Consider the following 17,751-nt stretch of genomic DNA (forward strand, 5'->3'; position numbering starts at 1 on the left):
CCATCGTTGCCTATGGAGATTTTTAGGTACCGTAGTTTGTCGCCATTCCACGAGTGCGTGCAATTATAAAGTGTGACATGTTTGGTATCTATTTACTCAGCGTAACATCATCTTTCACATTATACAAAAAAATTGGGCTAACTTTGCTGTTTCGTTTTTTTAAAACTCATGAAAGTGTCCCTTTTCCCAAAAAGTTGCGTTTAAAAAGCCGCTGCACAAATACTGTGTGACATAAAAAATTAAGATACAGATTTTAACTTGTAAACACCAAATGTCAAAAATAGGCTTAGTCATGAAAGGGTTAATGAATTCCATTCTTCTCTGAACATTCAGTTTTGATATCTAGTTTTTCCCCTCTGTAAAATACTGCAAACATTTTTTTCTTTTTTTTTTCCCCTTTGTAAAATACACTATGGGGAAATCCTGTATAATGATAAATGGGGTCTATTTATAAAACCGAGATTGCGACTTTCACAACCATTCTGGTGATAGAAACCATCTATGTACATATGTTTTAAATGGGGAGTGTTTGATTCTCCAAGTTCATCTATTTTGTGTTTTCTCTTGACTATCAGACTTTTTGAGACATCTGTAAGCTTGACATACAAGGCTGAATTCCCAGGGCTTATACTCTGGTGTAACCTTTATTTTCAAAAGTTTATTCCAGCTTAGTCCAATGAAGTTTAAAATATAGTCACATGCTTGAAAACAAAGGACCTTTATTATTTTGTAAAGTTAAATTGAGTCTATAGTATGGGCAAGATTTCAGAGCAGAATGCATCATGACGAAGTGCCTCTCAATAGCCTTTTAGAGGAGCCGTGTATGTAGAGTGGGGACACAGAAGAGCATCACCACCACACTAAATGTTCGCTCTAGCCTTTGAGGTAGGTCTTAAAAGCATTACATAGCATTTTTTTTCCCTCAGGTTTTCCTTATACTTCCGACATCATGTTTGGAGCTATTTGCGCAAGAACCAGAAGATTTAGAGCTTCAGTACTTTTTGAGACACTGATCAAAATTTAAAACTCCATTCACACTTGTGTGACTTGTCATGCAACTTTGGACATCAAAATTTCATGACAAGTAGTTCCCCATGTTTTCCAATGATAACCATTCATATAAGTGCGACTTGTACCTGAATTTTATACAGTTGCAAAGTCGTATCCAAGTTACACCCATCCAAAGTTGCATCAAAGTTATACTCCAAAGTCAGCGCAACTTTGGAATTCTACAAGTGTGAATAGAGCCTAAAGTGATACTAAACAGAAGTGTTTATTGCCATAAGGCCCCTTTCACACTGGGACCTGTCAGAGCCCCTCAATTCTCTATGGGGAGATCGGACGAAAACAGACAGCCTGTCCGTTTTCATCCGATCCCACCCGACCTGCTGGATGGATGGCGAACGTATCAGCATCCGTCTGTTTTAAGCGGATCTTGTCGGATCGGCAGGCGTGTGTCAGCGGACACGTATCTGCTGACATTTGCCTGCCCATAGAAGTCAATGAGTGGCCCAACGGACAGGCGGAACCAATTGGGTCGATCGTGTGAAAGGGGCCTAATTTAATGACATAAATCATATATATCATGCCACTTTATTTAGTTTTTTTTTTTTAATCCTCTAAGTACCTTATTCCTGCAGCACTGTTGTGTGGTCACATGACCTTTTAACTGTTCTTTGGCATCTGCAGGAAAAGATCCTTGAGAGGGGCTTCTATTACTCTGCTGATGTATGCTCTCTATAATATGAATCTGTCTGGCCAGCCCTGATTGGTGCTGTACCAGTCAAATAACTATTAAAAGTTTCAGAGGAGTCCTTTAAATTGGATTATAAATATCAAATAACTGTTTTACACCTCCCAATAAAATCTTTATTGAACATAAAATGTGTATTTTTTGTGTATTAATATGGTGTAAGCAGAGTCGAAGATGACTGACACTAGCTTTGATTTTGTCCAGGCGGCATCTGCATACAAGGCTTTTTTTTTTTTTTTTTTTTTTTTTTTTTTTTTTTATTTTATTTTACAGTTATTAGCAATTACATTGGATATGTTTAATATTGATCTATATTAAAGCTAAGCATTTTGTGTGTTTCTTAGTGAATGTAATCATTCAGCGCACTATATTCCACCCCTATAGCATTTAGCAATAGAGAAGGAGGGGAGGGGAGTGTCATATACCACTGCGTATACTACATGTGTGACTATATAGTCATGTGGGCTGTACAGATTAAAGAAAATAGGAACACATGAAGAGGTTAGAAGGAAACTAAAACTGGAGCATACTCAATAGAGAACACCACCTGGTCTACACAATCTGCACAAGCCTGCATTTGAGCACATAGAGAAGATGGAAGGGACAGCTGAAGGCAGGATCAACCAGCTATATTTCACTCTACACAAAGCAATTGCTTTAGTGGCTTTGTGAATATGCACACACTGTTATATAGCATGTAATGAGTTTTTCATAGTCTGGATTTAATGACACTTTAAGCATACAGCAAGTGTTGTCTGCATACCTCTTCCTGGTTCGTGTCTGAACATATTGAAGCAAGAGTATTATATCTGTGTAGCTAAGATTTTCTGACAGATGGAGTTAGTAGGTGCGTCCCCCATGGCAGGTAACCTTAACTATGATGCAAGTTTGTTAAAGTTATCAAGAATATATAAATATGCTGTACAAGCCTGGCTTTCACATCACACCATTGATTTATGTATTGATGCCTCTTGCTTTTTCAGCAACTCAGGATCGGCAGGACATGGCTCTCAATCTGGGCTCTGGCAGTATCAACATGTCCATTGAAATTAATGGCACTATGTATACAGGTAATATGCAGCCTATTGTGGGGTGGGGGGGCAGTATAAAAATGGGATACTTTTATATGTTTTTGTACTTACAGTAAAACCTTTGGATTGCGAGCATAATTAGTTCCGGAAACATGCTTGTAATCCAAAGCACTTGTATATCAAAGTGAAATTCCCCGTAAGAAATAATGGAAACTCAAATGATTAATTCCACAACCATTTAGTCATAAGTCCTTCAGTTTATAGTCCATATAAAAAGATTATAGTAATGTTATAGGTTGTGTAACCATAAGGCTGGGTTCATACCAGTCCGGTGCAAATTGCAGCTCCGTTCCCTCTGCAAAGAGAAAATTCCTTCAATCAGCGGTTCCTCTCCATTGTAGCTGTGGATCAGCCAAGCAGGGAGAGGCAGGGAGGTGTAATGAGGGGGAGAGAATGCTTGTTCAGAACGGAACACAGCTGCAAATCAGATGCAGTCCCAATGAAGATAATGTGCCTGCAATTCGCACCCCACTGCCTAGAAAACGCACACATTTTCTGTACAATGCGGAGTGTGGATGCAACACATATATGTGAACCAGACACATTGAAATGAATAGATTTTAAAATGTTCTGCAATTGGCTGCGGTGTAAGCCGCATCCAATTTGCATAGGTGTGAACCCAGCCTAAAATGTCCATCCACAAATGGCGGCCTCCACAAGGGTATTAGAAGCAAAATCCAGCAGGAGCTACAGAGTATAAAAGAGAAGAGAGGCACCTCTAAAGTGTAGCAATATGGTTACATTTAATGAAGGTACAGCATTTAGCAACTCACATGGTTGATAATTAAAAGAGGCACATCTAAGTATGTAGGCATCTGGAGTAACGCTGTCCACATAGACCGTCCTCTGCACCGCCGGCTCTTACCGCTGTTAGTCTGCAATCGTGACCAAAAAGACTACCCTGCAGTAGAGCGATCTGAAACTGAGGCTTGAAACGGTCGTGGAGCGCAGAATGGAAGGGATGACGTTGATGGCGGTGAGGAGGATGGTCTATGAACGGCTTTACCCCGGATATCTGTATACTTACATGTGCCTGTTTTAATCATCAAACATGTGAGTTTCTAAGTGTTGTATATTCATTAAATGTAACTGTATTGCTACACTTAGAGGCACCTCTCTTCTCTTTTATACTCAGTTGTGACATGACACTACTTGTATATCAAGTCAAAATGTATTAAAAAATGAAGCAACATTTTTTTATAAATTTTGACTTGATATACAAGTCTTGCAAAACGCTCTCAAATCAAGGTTTTACTGTACAAGCCTAAAACCTGCAAGGAGGAATTGAAATATAGCATAGCAGTAAAATATAACATTGGTTACTCCACTTTCTTTATGATAGTGGTGCATGAGATCTTTAGGTGCCAAGCATAAAGGAAAGCTATCACAGAAGAAATAGAATCTGCCATTGCTGACCCCTAATTTACTTAGCTGCTTTCTTCAGTGCACAGATTCAAAACAACTAAACAGATAAGGCAAGTCAGCCTACATGCTCAGTGATTCGAAGTGTTAAAGCACGAGGGCCATGCTAGGGCTTCCTTTCTACCCCCCTTTAGAAAATGTATTAAAGCAAAACTCCATACAGCACAAAATAATACAGGGCTGCATGGGGCACGTATAGTAAAACTTGTATTTCTTTTCCTGTGTCCAGAAAAAAATTGTGTACGTGAACCTAAACTTGCTGATAGGCCTCAATTTTCTGTGAAGATAGATGGTCACTGCTGCATCCTGTCCCAATGTAACGTCTGGTCACCTGGTAGTTCTTCCCAGGCAACACAAGTGTAATCATGCAGTGGGTGCTGCATTAGCATTCTCTCCCTACCCAGCCATGCCCCTTCACTTGAATGGCAGCACATGCAAGTCAGTAGCTGGATGCTCCCCCACCAGTGCTGCCCTGACACTAAAGGCAGTAGAGTTCAATCCCACTGAATAGGAAAATAATTTGGTTTCAAAACCACTAAATGAGGGAAATTGACTTTTTTCTCTCTTTTTTTTTTTTCATCTGGTGCATAATAAAATGAATAACAAAAGTAGATTCCTTTTGTACATAAGGAGATTTCATCAAATACAGGGTTGCTCCCAGTGCAGCCATGCACATAACCCTGTCCATGCCCTACCTATGATTGTCTAAAATTGCCCACTGTCTCTGCACCCTTAATACATGCAGTCAAAGCACAGATTGCCAGCACACCATGGATTGCCAACTACTCAGGACTCCTCCTCCTTCAGGTATGCAGAAATTGTATCATGGAAGATGTAGACTTTCAAGTGCTCCTACAGACACAGGAAATAATGTGCACATAATGTGAGAGGGTCCCGTCCACAACCCAGTACTATTCATAGGATTTGGGACAGTTTGTGATGACATAATTGCTGTTTTTAAGAGGTGATTGAAATCTTTAGACATATTTTTCAGTATAAAAAAGGCCATTTGGGATTCTTATGACCGCATAGGACTGTAAACTTAACTGATACTTGAACACATTGTAGTGTGCAAGAGATGGCACATAATTTCTAATTATAGGACAGCTACTATGCTGTAACAAGATAATCATATACCTCAACTACCGTAACCACTTCAGCCCCGGACGAATTTACCCCCTTCCTGACCAGGCCATTTTTTGCGATACGGCACTGCGTCGCTTTAACTGACAAATGTGCGGTTGTGCGACGTTGTACCCAAATAAAACAAAAAAATTGCCTTTTTTCCCCACAAATAGAGCTTTCTTTTGGTGGTATTTAAATCACCTCTGCGGTTTTTATTTGTATATCATAAACAAAGCGACAATTTTGAAAATAACACAATATTTTGTACTTTTTGCTATAATTAATATCCCCAAAATTAAAAAAAAAAAACATTTCTTCATCAGTTTAGGCCGATATGTATTCTGCATATTTTTGGTAAAAAAAATCGCAATAAGTGTATATTGAGTGGTTTGTGCAAAAGTTATAGCGTCTACAAAATGACGAATAGATTTATGGCATTTTTATTATTATTTTTTTTTTTTTTTTTTTAGCTAGCAATGGCGGTGATCTGCGATTTTTATCGGGATTTTTATCGGGATTTTTATCGGGACTGCAACATTGCGCCGGACACATCGGACACTTTTGACACTTTTTTGGGACCAGTGACAGTTATACAGCGATCAGAGCTAAAAATAGCCACTGATTACTGTATAAATGTCACTGGCAGGGAAGGGGTTAACACTAGGGGGCGGTCAAGGGGTTAAATGTGTTCCCTAGATGTGGCTGACTAGAGGAGGAGAGAGATTGTTGTTCCTACTTAGTAGGAACACACAATCTCTCTCCTCTCCTGACAGAACCAGGATTTGTATGTTTACACACACAGTTCCCGGTTCTTGCTCTGTCATGAGCGATCACGGGTTCCCGGTGGTCATCGCGCCCGCCGGGCACCCTCGACAGCTCCAGGGACACGCTGCAGGCATGCCTGCTACCGCGTCTTAAAGAGCCGACTTACAGCTACGACGGCTTGCGCAGGGTAGCCGTCCTGCCGCAGTATAACTGCGGCGGCTGGTCAGGAAGGGGTTAACTAGTATACCGTTTTGTAAATGCTTCATTCGCCTGCATTGGGTGTTCAAGTGCATCTGCAGAGATGCAGGTATGGCTCACTAAATACCAATGCAGGTGCGATGGAGCGCGCTCCTACACGTTCTGTGCAGCTTGCGCAAAATAAGTGCCTGATGCTTTTTTTTTTTCTCTTTAATGCAGTTAGGGATTCAAAACTTAGATATACGATATGTTGCTCAAAGAGGGATCAGCATACAAAATCAATATCCAATCAGGTTGCCTGATCTTTTTTATAAAAATCACGCTGCAATAAAACTAATAAGTTGCTTCCATGCGTTTGGGCGCGTGTGTTGGCAAGATATACGGAGATGCCCTTAAGAATTAATGGCACTGCTGCACGACTGCAAAAGGGCTGTGCATTTATGTGCAACGCACCACTGTGAATTTAGCCATGTTAAAAACGAGACCACTAGAAAAGAAAAAAAAAAAAAAAAGCAAAAGGTTTTACTTTTGACGGATACCATATGTTATTTTAGCAATACTGTTGTGCTCATATAGCTTGAGTTTTAGTGATTTTGTACAAAAGAAACTGTCATAACCTCCATACATAATGACAGAATGTGGGTGGAAAAATAATAAAGAAGTTATTGTAGAATTAAAGTGGTCCACCCTAAAATAAGAAATTACCTTAAAATTCTACAAAAATTAAAAAAAAAAACATTTGGGAAAAATGTTTTTTACTTACCAGAAACACCTGTTGCTAGGCAGTCTTCCTAATCTGCCTCTTCCTATTCCACGGAAACAACAAGACCATTCACAAAGCGCCGCGTGACTCACGCATGTGCAGTAGGAAATGGGCAGTGAAGCCGCAAGGCTCCACTGCCTGTTTCCCTTAGTTAGGATGGCGGCGCCGGCACCTGACGGATCGGCCTCGGGGGGGCCGACATCGCTGGAGAGGTAAGTGCCCTTATTAAAAGTCAGCAGCTACAGTGTTTGTATTTGCTGACTTTTTTTTTTTTAAACGGCCGGACCTCCGCTTTAACCCCTGGAAATGTGATTGTTTAGAAATGCTTTTGTATTTCTTGGTTTTTCATCAACTACAATTAACCACTTGAGCTTTGGAAGGTTTTACCCCCTTTATGACCAGGGCATTTTTAGCTATTCAGCACTATGCTACTTTAACTGGCAATTGCGTGGTCATGCAATACTTACTATATGCAAATAAAAATTTGTATCATTTTTTTTTTCACTAAAATGGCTTTCTTTTAGTGGTTCACTGCTGGGTTTTTTATTGTTTGCGATATAAACGAAAAAAGACCAAACATTTTGAAAAAAAAAAAAAAAAAAAAACGATGTTTTCTACTTTGTTATAAAATATATCCAATAAAATCAAATTTCTTCATAAATTTAGGCCTAAATGTATTTTGCTTCATGTCGTAAAAAAAAAAAAAAAAATCCCAATTAGTTTATGTTGGTTTTGAGTCAGTTATAGCATTTACAAACTATGGTGTGTGTGTGTGTATATATGTAAAAAAAATATATATATATTTATTAGTAGTAGTATTATTCCTTTATTTTTCTTTTTTTTAATCAGTTCTGATGGCCCTAAAATGCCAGGACGTTACAAATTGGCTACAGCTAATTACATGGTACAGGGTGCTGTGATTGGCCCAAGTACCATGTGATTGCTGTGTGCCAATTACAGCATAGAAAATTCATTCATAACAGCTTTGTTGATATAGTGATCATATGATTGCATAGCGATCACCAGGAACCGCAATCCACTCTTGTGGACACAGCGGTCGCAAACGCGATGCACGCCCATAACCTGTAGCAGGCTGGTTGATGTACATGTACAGTGGATATAAAAAGTCTACACACCCTTGTTAAAATGTCAGGTTTCTGTGATATAAGAAAAAAAAAATTAGACAAAGATAAATAATTTCAGAGCTTTTGCCACCTAATGTGATCTATAAACTGTACAACTCAATTGAAAAACAAACTGAAATCTTTAGTGGTGGGGGAGTAAAAATCAAAAAAAGAAAATAATGTGGTTGCATAAGCGTGCAACACCCTCTTATAACTGGGGATGTAGCTGTGTTCATAATTTAAAGGGGTTTGTAAACCTTTGTGTTTTTTCACCTTAATGCATCCTATGCATTAAGGTAAAAAAAAACACCTGGCAGTGACCGGCCCCCTAGCCTCCCCGTTTTACTTACCTGAGCCCTGGAACTTGACCCGGAGGGGACACGCTGTCTCTCTGCCTGGGGTTCTCGGCTCTTGATTGATATCGGCGCAGCCGTTGGCTCCCGCTCTGTCAATAAAATCCAATGACCCGGGGGACGGGGCTGAGTCACACATTCAGCGGCTATGGACGCCGAATGCTGGACTTATCTGATGTGGGGGGGAGCTGCGAGAGCCGCCGGGGGACCCCAGAAGACAAGGTTCGGGGCCACTCTGCATAACGAGCTGCACAGTGGAGGTAAGTATGATATGTTTGTCATTTAAAAAAAGAACCCTTACAATCACTTTAAGCAATCAATCACATTCAAACTCATGTTAAATAGGAGTCAAGTACACACCTGCCATCATTTTAAAGTGCCTCTGATTAACCCCAAATAAAGTTCAGCTGTTCTATTAGGTCTTTCTTGACATTTTCTTAGTCGCATCCTACAACAAAAGCCATGGTCCACAGAGAGCTTCCAAAGCATCAGAGGGATCTCATTGTTAATAGGTATCAGTCAGGAGAAGGGTACAAAAGAATTTCCAAGGCATTAGATATACCTTGGAACACAGTGAAGACAGTCGTTGACATCAAGTGGAGAAAATATGGCACAACAGTGACATTACCAAGAAGTGGACGTCCCTCAAAAAATAGATGAAAAGACGAGAAGAAAACTGGTCAGGGAGGCTGCCAAGAGGCTTACAGCAACATTAAAGGAACTGCAGGTATATCTGGCAAATACTGACTGTGGTACATGTGACAGCAGTCTCCCATATTCTTCATATGTCTGGGCTATGGGGTAGAGTGGCAAGACAGAAGCCCTTTCTTACAAAGAAAAACATCCAAGCCCAGTTAAATTTTGCAAAAACGCATCGGAAGTCTCCCAAAAGCATGTGGGAAAATGTGTTATGCACATCACAAAAGAACACCATACCCACAGTGAAGCATGGTGGTGGCAGAATCATGCTTTGGGACTGTTTTTCTTCAGCTGGAACAGGGGCCTTAATCAAGGTAGAGGGAATTTTATGAACAGTTCCATATACCAGTCAATATTGGCACAAAACCTTGAGGCTTCTGCTAGAAAGCTGAACATGAAGAGGAACTTCATCTTTCAGCATCACCCAAAGCATACATCCAAATCAACAAAGGAATGGCTTCACCAGAAGAAAATTAAAGTTTTGGCATGGCCCAGACCTTAATCCGATTTAAAATCTGCGGGGTGATCTGAAGAGAGCTGTGCACAGGAGATGCCCTCACAATCTGACAGATTTGGACTGGAGTGTTTTTGCAAAGAAGAGCGGGCAAATATTGCCAAGTCAATATGTGCCATAATGCTGTTAGACTCATACCCAAAAAGACTGAGTGCTGCAATAAAATCAAAAGGTGCTCCAACAAAGTATTAGTTAAAGGGTGTGCACTCTTATGCAACCATATTATTTTAGTTTATTTTTACTTCCCTCCACCTAAAAGATTTCACTTTGTTGTTCAACTGAGTTGTACAGTTTATAGGTCACATTAAAGGTGGAAAAAGTTCTGAAATTATTTATCTGTGTCTCATTTTTTTCATCACAGAAACCTCTTAACAGGGGTGTGTAGACTTTTTATATCCACTGTAGATGATTCAGCCTGCCTGTGCCAGCCTCCCACAGTAGAAGTACTGTGGCCGGTCAGCAAGTGGTTACGCTGTTTTGTTTGTATTGTTTGTGTTTTTGTATGTTTTGCTGCCATTACTATTACCTCATTGTGTCTCCTAATGTACGTTTGGATCCTAACTCACTATTGACACTACAAAACTTATGCTCCTAATTTTGTGTCTTTTTTTTTTTTTTTTTTTTTTACATCTAAAAATGCATTGTATGATGCATCTTTTTTGTACAAATATAAAATTTCCTAAACTGGTATCTTCTGTGTTTCTTTTGTAGGCATTTTATATGCTCAGAAGCCCGTTCCTTTAATTGCGGGGTATACTGGGCAAAGTGGAGGGAGCAGCAGCAATACTTCGCAGGCATCCCAGAGTCCCACTTCCTCCCGGGGTACCCCAGGTGCAGAACCCTCCACCAGCTGGTCCCTCTGAAGCCTTGTTCTCTATCAAGGGAGAGATTGGGAAAAGGAGGGAATGAGCATGATACTACTTGCCTCCTCCACAAGAAAGCGTTACACAACCTTACCTACCTCAGCTTCAGGAAGACTTCAGCTCCATTTACCTCACCTTAATAAAAGGTTACACAACCAGTTTACCTCAATGTTTGATAGCATTACACAATATCACTGATGGGCAGGAAGAAGATCTGGGAAAGACCCAGCTGCAAACCTGCCCTTTTGAGCTTCAGCTCCTACCTACTGTATGGTGTTTTTGAGCAGACCTCCTGTCCCATTCTCCTTGTAGTTCTGTGAGGTGCTAATCTCACACCTGCTTCCCCATCTACATCATTTATGGTGGGTGGCAGGATGGAGGCTGGAGACTTAAAATGTGCAAGCGGCACATGAAGACGTTTCTACCAAGGCCACCTCATCCCTTCTAGGATCTGTTTCCTTCCTTACAGGCTGTCGCACAACCTCAAGATGTGCTTATGACAGTAGATGTTTTATAGGACATTTAGCCAAGATGAGTTGGGTTTTTTCACTTAGTTCTATCTTGTAATCAGAAGTAAGTTTTGAAGAATCATCCTGAATATGTTTTAATACCTGGTATCTTCTGATGTGATGTGGTATTGGTTTGACACTATAGAGTTGCAAATACCTCATGTTCAGTATGTTTTTTTTATATTCGAGGAATTGTTTTATCTACAAAGAAACTTGGATACCTTTGCAGTTGGCCATCCTAATCATTGTATGGTACTGCCCTTACATAAACAGAATATATTATGCCTCCTGCTTGTGTGTAAGATAAAATGAGATTTCTTCTGCTTTCAGAAACATTTTTAATTCAGCCAAGGTAGGTGTTACCTTGAAGAGGCTGTGCCTTCTAAATTTAATAGGCTATAACGCCTAACTTAAGGTGTCTGTTCACTAAAAGACTTCAACTCAGACGCAGTCATCAGATACCATGTTTAGTAACATCTGTTCAGCATCAGAATGTTCTGAAACACTGTTATCTGCAAGCGTGGACTATATTCATGAAGAAAATATAAAGGCCAACATGCTATTCTTTACACAATGAAAATTGCTGAACAAAGGAAGTGTGACTTTTTGATATAAAGCAAAACAGTCATCTTTCACTAGAATTGAATTTGATAGGAAATCAAACAGATTTCTGTTTGATTAAATTACTTTAAATTTCATTAAACTTGTCACCTAAAGCTCGGGAGCAGGCGTGGAACTATCTGTGCCTGAGCACAGTATAGGAAGAGCAAGGCAAATGTTTGGGAAAGTTCTATGACTCTTCTCCCACTGTTAGCCAATTGCTGCTGTCTGTTGATATTTCTACCTCTGTTTTCTGCAGAATTCCGTTCAGAGTCAGAATATAAACCTCCTATAATTTGGCAGTCAGGCTGGTTTCAATGACTGCCAGACTACAGGGGAATTCAGGGCTCTGGTTACAGATTAAAGGCGTTTTCTTTGTAAGGTTTATATTTTTTTTTTTTTCGGTGCGCAGGCGTTATTGAAGTATAGAACATTTAATATTGAGGTCCAGTGACATCTATAAATGGATGCTAACATAATTTCCGATAATGAGCTTACATTTCATATAACCTCCTGTTTGCTAGATTAATGTCCCAAAACTCAGGAATCCAGTATGCAAGTTCTATTTATAGGTTTATTTAACTAATTTAGGTGAAGACCATGCAAATACATGCTGGTTTATCTGATCTAAACATATACAATTTGAGAATTTACAGTGTAGAGAAGTTAACTTACTAAAATAAGTAATAAAAAAGACGCAAAAATTTTAAACTTAAAAAAAAAAAAAAAAAATGTTTTTCTTTGTGTAAAAAGATATATTTGCTAGATTTCCAAATCTTGGGCCCTGAATATGTGTGTCGGTGGTTTAGGCTGGTAGTAGTAGTAGTACGTTGGTAAACTACATCTATACACAGCTTTTGTAAGAACACGACATGGTCCAATGTCGCACTGCGGGGGGGTTTTAGAAAGCACATTCTCAGACGCCATCTTAATGACAATCCCTGGTGCCTGGACTAGGCACAATGCATTACTCAATCATGTTTGTGATTGTTTTACTTGATTTGTTGTGTATTTTGTTAATCTACTAATTGATGTTGCAAAAAAGAGAAAAAAAAAAAAGAGAGAAAAAGGCTGGGGTGTAGGAGATTATTTGAAAATGCTTGTCAAAAGGCGCACATAAAATAATTTTTTTTCTAGGTCAGTCAAGTTGAGATATTCCTCATGCTTTAATTTCACCAATGTGCTTTCATTTTGGGAAGTCTTTGTATTAAGAAAATGTTATCACACAGTCCTTTTGAGCTTTCCTGTGTTAAAAGAAAAAAGTTTTTTTGGAAAGGATTCATTTTTTACGGCATTTGGCTAGTTTTACAGCCTTCTATTAAAACAAATTGCTGATTGTGTATTGCACAATTACGAAATCTGGGTGCCATTTGAGCTATCCATATTACTGCCTGACATTCTACAGGAGCCTATGGATGGACTTTGACCCCCAGTGCCAAGAATCACTTCTCAAACTGAAATTAAGGTAACAAGTGGGCTTCCCACACCATGCAGTCTCTACCACCTGTAGGCTGTAGAAAGGTGAAGTTAGAAAGGTTTTTAGAAAATAAGACAACGCCTCTAGATTGTATATTTTGTTTTTTTAGAAACTTGAGTTCCCCTTTTCATTTGAATTCCTCACTTCTCTATTCTGACATAACTTGAAAATATATGTGTTTTAAGTGCAGATTCATTGGTGGCGGATTTATCCCAAAGACTTTACATGAAGGCCTCCCAGTCAATGGGTCTACTGTTCATACTAATGACATATTATTGTCACTGTTTGATTCCTTGTTCCAGAGTTAAATCCATCAGTAACATGTCCACTGTAGGCATGGTATTTGCCTTTTTAGCTTGACAAATATTTTTTTCTGTCAAATTCCGGACATTCTCAATGAACCAAGACAGGTACAAAATGTCAGTTTTCTGCTGCTAATTGTAGGAATGTAAAATAGTGACAAACACCAGCAGGTTATATTTAGTTGAGTTATGTTTCCAGGACTAGTACATTTATTACACATGTTTTATTAACCTCAAATGTGCATTTTGTTTTTATGGTTTTTTTTTTGTGTTTTTTTTTTTAATTTTTTTTCTGCTTGAAAATACTTGAAGCACCAGATACAGAATCTAGTAAGAGAGATCGTTCCATCATGCTAACTGAAAAACTTTAAATTTTTAATTGGTTACTCAATTTGGAATCCACCTAGAGCAGTGTTTCCCAGACTTTCCTTCAGGTACTGCAAAGCGGTCAGTGTATACTTAAAGTGGTTGTAAAGGCAGAAGGTTTTTTATCTTATTGCATTCTATGCCTTATGATAAAAAGCCTTCTGTGTGCAGCAGCCCCCCTAATACTTACCTGAGCCCCATCTCAATCCAGTGATGTTGCACGAGAGACTTGGCTGTCCAGGACTCTCCCTCCTCATTGACTTAGACATTGGCTCCCGCTGCTGTCAATCAAAGTCAGTGAGCCAGTGAAGGGGGGGGGGGGCGGTGGGCCACGGCTCCTTGTCTGAATGGGCACATGTAACCTCAGCTTGGGTGACCCCATAGAAAGCTGTTTGCTGTGTGGGCACTAAACAGGAGGGAGGGGCCAGGAGCGCAGAAGAGAGACCCGAGCAGAGGAAGATCTGGGCTTCTCTGTGCAAAATCATTGCACAGAGCAGGTAAGTATAACATATTTGTTTTTTTACACCAAAAAAACAAGACTTTAGTATCACTTTAACCACTTCAATACCGGGGTAATTCTGACACATCTTACATGCATGTAAAAACCAAATTGTGTTTTTGCTAGAAAATTACAACCCCCCCCCTATATATATATATATATATATATATATATATATATATATATATATATATATCTATATCTATATAGATATATGAGGCCCTATAGAATAAATTGATGGGTGTTGCAATTTGTCACATGGCATCGCACAAATCACTATGAACGCCTGCTTTCCTGGCCACTAATGGCCAGGTAAACAAAGAGGCAGAACTAGAAGTGATGAAATCCTCGTCATTTCTTATTTCCGGGGTCTCAGACAGAGTAACAACATCAGTTCCTCTTTCTCTGTGTAGTGACGCCATCGCTGCAGGTTGCATTGCTACCGGGCTACGTAATCGGATATCCGAGCCTGGGAAAGGCAGCAGGAAGGGCAATGATGGGGGACCCTCTTTTGCCACCCGCAGAAGTGATCAAGTGGCTGTTCAGCCGCTTGAATCACTTCTGCTGAACAGGGAATCCCCAGCTGTAAGTTTTTATACTGAGATGATGCCTGCAGGTGCAGGCATCATCCCGGTATAACCACTACAACCTAAGGACATCCTACAGTATTGAAGTAGTTAGAAAGGTTAGGCAGAAGGTTTTTTTTTTTTTATCTTGATGCATTGTATACATTAAGATAACCTGTGTGCAGCAGCTCCCCTAATACTTACCCGAACCCCATCTCTGTCCAGCGATGTGCACGAGTGCCTCGGCTGCCCGGGACTCTCTCTCCTGATTGGCTGAGACACAGCAGCGACGCCATTTGCTCCCGCTGCTGTCAATCAGTCGGCCAATCAGGAGAGAGGGGGCGGGGCCGAACCGCAGCACCGTGTCTGAATGGATACACACAGCTGCAGCTCGGCTTGGGTGACCCCATAGCAAGCTGCTTGCTGTGGGGGCACTCGATGGGAGGGAGGGGCTAAGTGCACCGAAGAGGGACCCGAGAAGAGGAGGATCCAGGCTGCTCTGTGCAAAACTATTTCACAGAGCAGGCAGGTATAACATGTTTGTTATTTTTAAAGAAAAAAAAAAAGACTTTAGTATCACTTTAAATTATATCTCTGCAAAACTTTAAGCTGTGGACATGCTTTAAGTTGTGAGGAAGTAGAAGACCCTCTGTCAGTTTTTTGTTGCAGTCTTTGTGCCCGTTGGCAAGATTCACCGCACTAATTGCACTGGTGACCACTAGGTGAGGGGAAATCCAAATTTATATCATCGTCCCCAGAACAAGGTGTAAAGGGAAAGCCTCCAATGGTGACCTCTGTTCTGGAAACGACTAAGACGGGAATTTCCCTCACATTAGATTTCCTTTATGTTCCTGTTGTGTCTCAGGGGCAAGAAGTGAAGGGAAAGTTCCCAATGGTACTCAGACAGCAAATAAAATGGCATAACATTTTTCACCCTTCCCTACTTTTTTCAGAACTAGAAACACAAATGTTTTTTGGTCATTTTATTAAAGTTGCTTTTTAACTGCATTATTTTTTAATATTCTATTATTTTTTTAAATCCTATACAATTTTTTTTTTAATTTAGTTTTTTTTACAAATATTTAATATATTTCAAAGGATTACTGGAGCACTGTTTTTTTTTTTTTTTTCTTTGATTTGAAAAAGTCAGCTAAGCCCTCTGGCAGGGGATCAGTCGTCATTTCTCTGACTAGATCTTGAGATGGAGTTCAGTAAACAAGGGCACAGCTGCAATGGCTAACCATGTTAAAAAAAAATAAAAAAAAAAAAAAAAAAAAAAAAAAGCATTCAGCGCTGCTGGCAGAATAGAAGGCTACATAATGGTCAAATGCAGTATTTGAAAATACATTATTTAGTCCTATTCATAATATATTATACATATGGAAAGAGCCACTAAACATTTCTGTTTAAACAGAAACCTTAGGTGGGTATTTAGAAACATTGGTAATGACATCCTGTCAGACATTTCTGTCTTCATGATGTAGAACCTACCAGGGGTAATTCACAAAATCACATTAGGAAAAAAGAGATGGCAAATTTGGAACTTGATGCCAAGTCTGGGAAACCCTGACCTAGATCTTCATTATTAGGATCCATGAGATATAAATTAGCATGTTGTTAAAAAAAAGACCTGAAGATCTTTATTTGCAGTTTGTGTGACATCAGACAGTAACTAGTGCTTTTTTTGACATACCTCATAAACCATCTTAGCTCTCAATCACAGAGATAAGACACTGAATTTATACAAGAGAACTGATGCATTAATGCCTACCAGAGACAATAAAAACACATTGATTTAAATTGTCCAGAGCAAAGCAAGTCAAGTCCTGGACCAATATTTTTTCCATCAACTGGTAGGCTGGATTTACAAAAACCTTAGATCATTACCTCAATAAAATTCTATTTTTAAAATGTTTTAAATATTTCAATCTTTTAAGTGCCAGAGGTTGAGAAGTGAGACATCACTCTGGTTTTCAAATAGGATTATTATATATTTTTTTTGTAATATTTGTGTGGTCTTGTGTATTTTTTTTCTGTGTGTTTTTTTTATTGTTGAACCAAAGAACCTCGGGGATGGGGGGGGTATGTGTTTAATCACTATTTTCAGCCTTAGAAGTAAAGTCTGAATTCCAGGCACGCACTGGGCGGGTAAACGAAAGGTTGGGTGGGAAAAGACTGTTTTAGGAATAAGGGGAGATAAATTTTGCCGCTGGTACAAAGATAACATTTGTTCAGGAAATTTGTAATGATTTTTGCAGTAAAGTCACTATTAAAAGAGACAAAATCTTGAGTCTTTGTAGTGGTGTTCATTTATTTGCTGTGTGTTTATTAACCAGTTGCATAAAAACTGCACCCTGCCACCTAGATTGTATGAGAAATGTGCTAGCAAGGTTTTGAGTGAATGAGGTCTTGTATAGTTTGTGTTCGGATGTCAAATTGGGAGCAGTGGCTGTGTCCCAATAGATGTAAATGGAGCAGTGTATATGGGACACCTGTGCATGATGTAATATGACCATGTGAATGGGGTCTTAAGGTTTAGGCTTCAGCCATCTTCCCCAGTGCTTCTTCCAGGTCCCATGAAGCTTCTCTTTGGCCATTAGATGGCCATTGGTAATTTAATTCTTGCACATATGCAAATATGTTACACTGTTTTTGACAACCTGTTCTACTCTTGGCATGCAAAACTGGCAGGTGCATAGGGCAAAGGTTTTTTTGTTTTGCAAAAAGACTGTTTAAATATTTTAAAAACTTCACTAGTGGCA

At 39.5% G+C, this 17,751-nt stretch overlaps 1 protein-coding gene across 2 annotated transcripts in view; it reads left to right on the forward strand.

Moving 5' to 3' along the window:
* The window catches only part of ARID3B (AT-rich interaction domain 3B), a 92,436-nt gene extending 76,164 nt beyond the window's left edge, over positions 1-16,272 (forward strand). For both annotated transcript variants that reach the window (XM_073618987.1, XM_073618988.1), the window contains exons 8-9: positions 2,737-2,823; positions 10,519-16,272. In XM_073618987.1, the coding sequence (XP_073475088.1) occupies positions 2,737-2,823; positions 10,519-10,670 (239 nt within the window). In that variant the 3' untranslated portion in view covers positions 10,671-16,272. The remainder of the gene's footprint in view (positions 1-2,736; positions 2,824-10,518) is intronic.
* The last annotated feature ends 1,479 nt before the right edge of the window (positions 16,273-17,751 follow it).

Source organism: Aquarana catesbeiana, linkage group LG03 (assembly GCF_042186555.1).
Source record: "Aquarana catesbeiana isolate 2022-GZ linkage group LG03, ASM4218655v1, whole genome shotgun sequence".
In the NCBI taxonomy this organism is placed as follows: domain Eukaryota; kingdom Metazoa; phylum Chordata; class Amphibia; order Anura; family Ranidae; genus Aquarana; species Aquarana catesbeiana.